Source organism: Humulus lupulus, chromosome 5 (assembly GCF_963169125.1).
Source record: "Humulus lupulus chromosome 5, drHumLupu1.1, whole genome shotgun sequence".
Classification (NCBI taxonomy): Eukaryota; Viridiplantae; Streptophyta; class Magnoliopsida; order Rosales; family Cannabaceae; genus Humulus; species Humulus lupulus.
Genome location: NC_084797.1, coordinates 215,002,919 through 215,006,899, shown reverse-complemented (window position 1 = coordinate 215,006,899; position 3,981 = coordinate 215,002,919). Strand labels below are relative to the sequence as shown.

Here is a 3,981-nt window from a genome sequence, read left to right as displayed (position 1 = left end):
CATGACCGGAATAAACATGTGGAGATCAAGTATCACTTTATACGTGAGAAGGTCACCGAAGGTGTGATTAATGTCGAAAAAGTCCCCACATAACCCCAATGATGCTGGAACTAAGATATTGACATTGAGCAAGTTTAACTACTGTCTAAGCTTGCTCGGAATTGATCATGGATAATGGTTGATGGCTGAACTGAGATCCTTGGGAAGTTGTGTTTATCTCTACAATCCATGTTTAATGAAGACCAAGGTGGAAATTTGTTAGAATTGTTGGTATGCATTTCGCCAAATGAGATTTACATTTTTCTTCTAGTCTTGTCTACCATTTCGCCAAATGAGTCTACAATTATTTCCAGTATTTTTAAGCTTGTTTAACTGTTGCAAAACTCTATAAATAGGCTCAATTCGTTTTATTTGAGAGAACATGTTTCATTTGTAAAGAATAGGGGTTATTTTTAGAGAGAGAAAATAGAGAGCTTGAGAGAGAAACACTTAGGTCTTAGGTGAGAGATTTCTTTGTACTTGGTTAGGTGTACTTTGTGTTTTGCTTAGGTTCAAGGTATTGTAATCCATCAAGTGTAGAAATTCTCAAGTGGCAACAAGTTGTATTTTCTATTGCTATTTCATAGTGTAGAGAAGAACATCCTGCTGGCATTTTCTATTGAATTTGTGCAAGTTGAGTATTCTGGTTTGTTGCTTTTGTATTTGTAGAGCCTGACAAATTAATTAAGTAGTTTTGGTGTCAATATTTTTTAGATAAGTAGTTGATTGCAATATTTGTAACTATGTGATTATCCTTAAAAAACACACACACACACAAGAGGGCAGAGACTTCGTCTTTTTCTTTTATTATCCTTTTAAAACACCCTTTTGATAATTTGTCTTCTCCACTTTTCTAATTTAGTTAGTTTAAGACAACAAGGAGAGTAGAGCAAAGCCTAGAAGAGCCTGGTTGGGTTGGGTTAAAAACGATGTCGTTTTGCTCTTCTCTATCACCCCATGCCCAAACCCTTTCTATCTTTTCCAAACCCAAACAATTCAATAGAACTGCAACTTCTTCTTCCCTCAGCTTTCGCTTCAGAGCTTCCGCTGACGTTCCTGATTTTCTCTCTGAAGACTGGTTCGCTTCTTGAATTCCCATCTTTGAATTCACCCGACTATCATCATTATATTATTATTCCATGAAAAACATTGTCTCTTTTATGGATTTTCTCTTTTCTTTATTATTATTGATTGATTTGGTTTTGTAGGCTTGAGTCTCGGAAAAAAAGACCCTTGGGCCCAAGATTAAAAGTAATTCTTCTGATTATGCCGAAAAATAATTTGAAAAAAAAAGCAACAACGACACTTAGTTAAATGGTAGTAGTTGAGTTCATGCTTCATGGTGTTTCTCTATATATAGCAATAGCAAGCCATATCAATCTACGTGATTTCTGCTTTAGTTTGGTGCAGAAGAAGCTGTTCAACATCAGCTTGATGCTTTAAAGTTCAATGACCAACCCCGCCAAGATTATGGCATTGAGGTTATGTACAGGGTATTTTTCTTATACATTGGATTTCTCTTTCTTTTTTGTGTTTATATGTTACATGTATGTATTTACCTTCCTTCCAGGAACTGGATATCCTTGTAAACTAATATTTGTTCTCTTAATAATTTGCCATGACAGTTTGCTGGGTTCGATCCTTTTGAGAGGTCCACCTATTTTGGCCCATTTTTTGATCTGGGGCAGGTTAGTAAGATCAAAAAACTTTTGAAGTTGAATGAACAAAACATGTAGCTAAATACTGTTGTCATTACAGTTTGAACGGTTTAGGCGGATTTTTCATCATTCAACCTACCGAGTATTGCTAGGTCACAGGGACAGAAAGATTTTGAGCAGTTTATTTGTTGAAGAGGTATTCTGTATGCATTTTTTATTTGCTAGGAATGATATGAATACGATGATACACATAAGATATGTTTGAAGTTCAAGTACCTGACGATTCTATAAATATTCGTTATAAGAAGTCTTTCCCTTTCTAATCAGCTGCTTTGGATTGGTGAATTGTTTAGCAGAACCGGTTCAAGCAACGAGTTTGGATAAGGGGAAGTCGACCTGAGGAAGAAGAGGTTTTTCAGTTCACCATGATTCAGGTTGGTGATGATTCTACATGTTATTTATTATGGTGGTGAGATTCTAAATGCATATTGCAAGAAAGATAAAATGGCTGAGTTCAGTTTTAACAAAATCAAATCAAATTGTTTGTATAACTAATTCTCGAGTTAACTTATCCATGAAGCTGTTTTTGTTATTAAACCCAATTCAGGAATTTGTAGGTTTTGTATGGATGAAAAAGTAAATGCTGTAGATCAAACATGCATCTATATCTAAATACCCCAAAAGGAAACATAAGGTCTAATGTCAAACTACCGTAATATATAACTACTTCATTAAGGTGGCATTGAGGGAAATTTGTGATTAAAATTTAGACTGGTCCTGGAAAGGGTTTCGTGGAATTCAATTATCTAATCCGCTCTGTAATTCTTCTGATTTGTTAAGACTGAAAGCTTAATTAGGCTAGCCTATTCATGACACCTAGATCATCCAAGTTTCCATTTTCACGACAATATAAGTGACATGTTGTTATCCAAGTTTTTGTGTTGTTCTCTGCTGCCTGCTCCGGCAGAGGGTTGGCGGTTCATGGGATGGTTATTGGCTGACGGAGAGTTTACTTCACGATGGAGATACTTTTGCGGGTGGGTTGGCCTATTGAACAGTCCTTTCCTTGCAAGGTCCGTTGTGATAAGATGTCTCAGCCTCAGTCTTTAGTCTAGGTGGTTCTGTGTGAGCGTTCAGCATTAGAAATTATGGAACTTGTACGTTATAAATTAAGTTCTTGTGATGTCTTTCTTTCATTATATACAATAGTAACTTACATTTCTTTAATTCCAGGATATATACATACATATATATATACATGTATCTTTTATAGTCGTTTGTTTTTCTTTTCGGATAGAATTGTAAGATTGTATTTGACAAAAGTGTGATTCCAATAGGCTTGCCTTGTTGCTGCAGTTCAGTGCCTAACTCGTGCATTTTTCTGCTTAGACAAGGAATTTCTTAAAACACAAACCACAATATAAACGAAAAACAAAAATCAGTACTTAATGGGCAAAAGTAGTATATTAGCTTCGTGGCCAGGAGTATCAATAACCAATATCCCTGGCACCTTAAGCGTAGCACCAGCTTTTAGTTCCTTGGTCAGTTCACGTATGCTCTCCGCAGGGAAATATGCAGAGCAGAATGAGCTAAAGTATATTTTCACACAAAAACCAAGCTGAGCTAAATTAGAGTATATCAGCAGCCTTATTCCGATCAAGGATACCATCTTCCGAATGCTTGATTAAATTGGTGAACTTCTTGGTCAAGAGACCTGAAATGAAGTGATAGGATGTATTGGCATTCTCTATATATCGTATATGCCACTTGATAAACATCTTATAGATTTAAGAAAATGAGTTAATCAAAGCATAAACAAGAATTTGCTTACGTAGAGAGTTGTCGTAACGACATGGAGAAGCTGGGCTAAGATTAGGGCCAGAAGGAGAACTTGTCAATCTCACAAGTTATCCTACTAAACGTACTGGAACGTGGAAAGAATTATCCTGGCACCAACTAATCCATACTTTCTGGAGACAATCAACATACATTTAATAAGAAAAACTTACCAACGTACTTTCTTTGGTGATTTGAATCACGGGAAAGAAGGCTTCAGAAGAGCCATTCAATCTAACTAATTGAAATAAATAATACTAGTAGTAACTAATAATAAATCAAGACTAATTACTGTTTAATGTTTAACATGCAATCTCAAGTTGTTCACTTTGCCTTGAGTGTTCATTTCTTGGCTGGTTTTATGATCATCCATGGTGGAATGATTTGTGGAGTCACTTGGTTTGTAACAGTCAAGGAGAGACAATAGTTGCAAAAGAGTTTCAGTTAC

General features: G+C 35.8%; 1 protein-coding gene across 12 annotated transcripts; it reads left to right on the top strand.

The window, feature by feature from the left end:
- The first annotated feature begins 809 nt into the window (after positions 1-809).
- On the top strand, positions 810-3,052 carry LOC133778153 (uncharacterized). 12 transcript variants are annotated; one of them, XM_062217996.1, is made up of 7 exons: positions 810-1,117; positions 1,248-1,290; positions 1,440-1,532; positions 1,665-1,727; positions 1,798-1,893; positions 2,051-2,166; positions 2,665-2,814. In XM_062217996.1, coding segments are annotated over exons 1-7 (561 nt in total). In that variant the 5' UTR covers positions 810-968; the 3' UTR covers positions 2,666-2,814. The 12 variants fall into 12 exon arrangements, 9 of the variants coding, with proteins under 9 accessions (XP_062073980.1, XP_062073981.1, XP_062073984.1 ...); XR_009869036.1 differs by having other exon boundaries at positions 811-1,117; positions 2,025-2,131; positions 2,631-2,924; XR_009869034.1 differs by having other exon boundaries at positions 811-1,117; positions 2,025-2,131; positions 2,538-2,814.
- Positions 3,053-3,981: the final 929 nt, after the last annotated feature.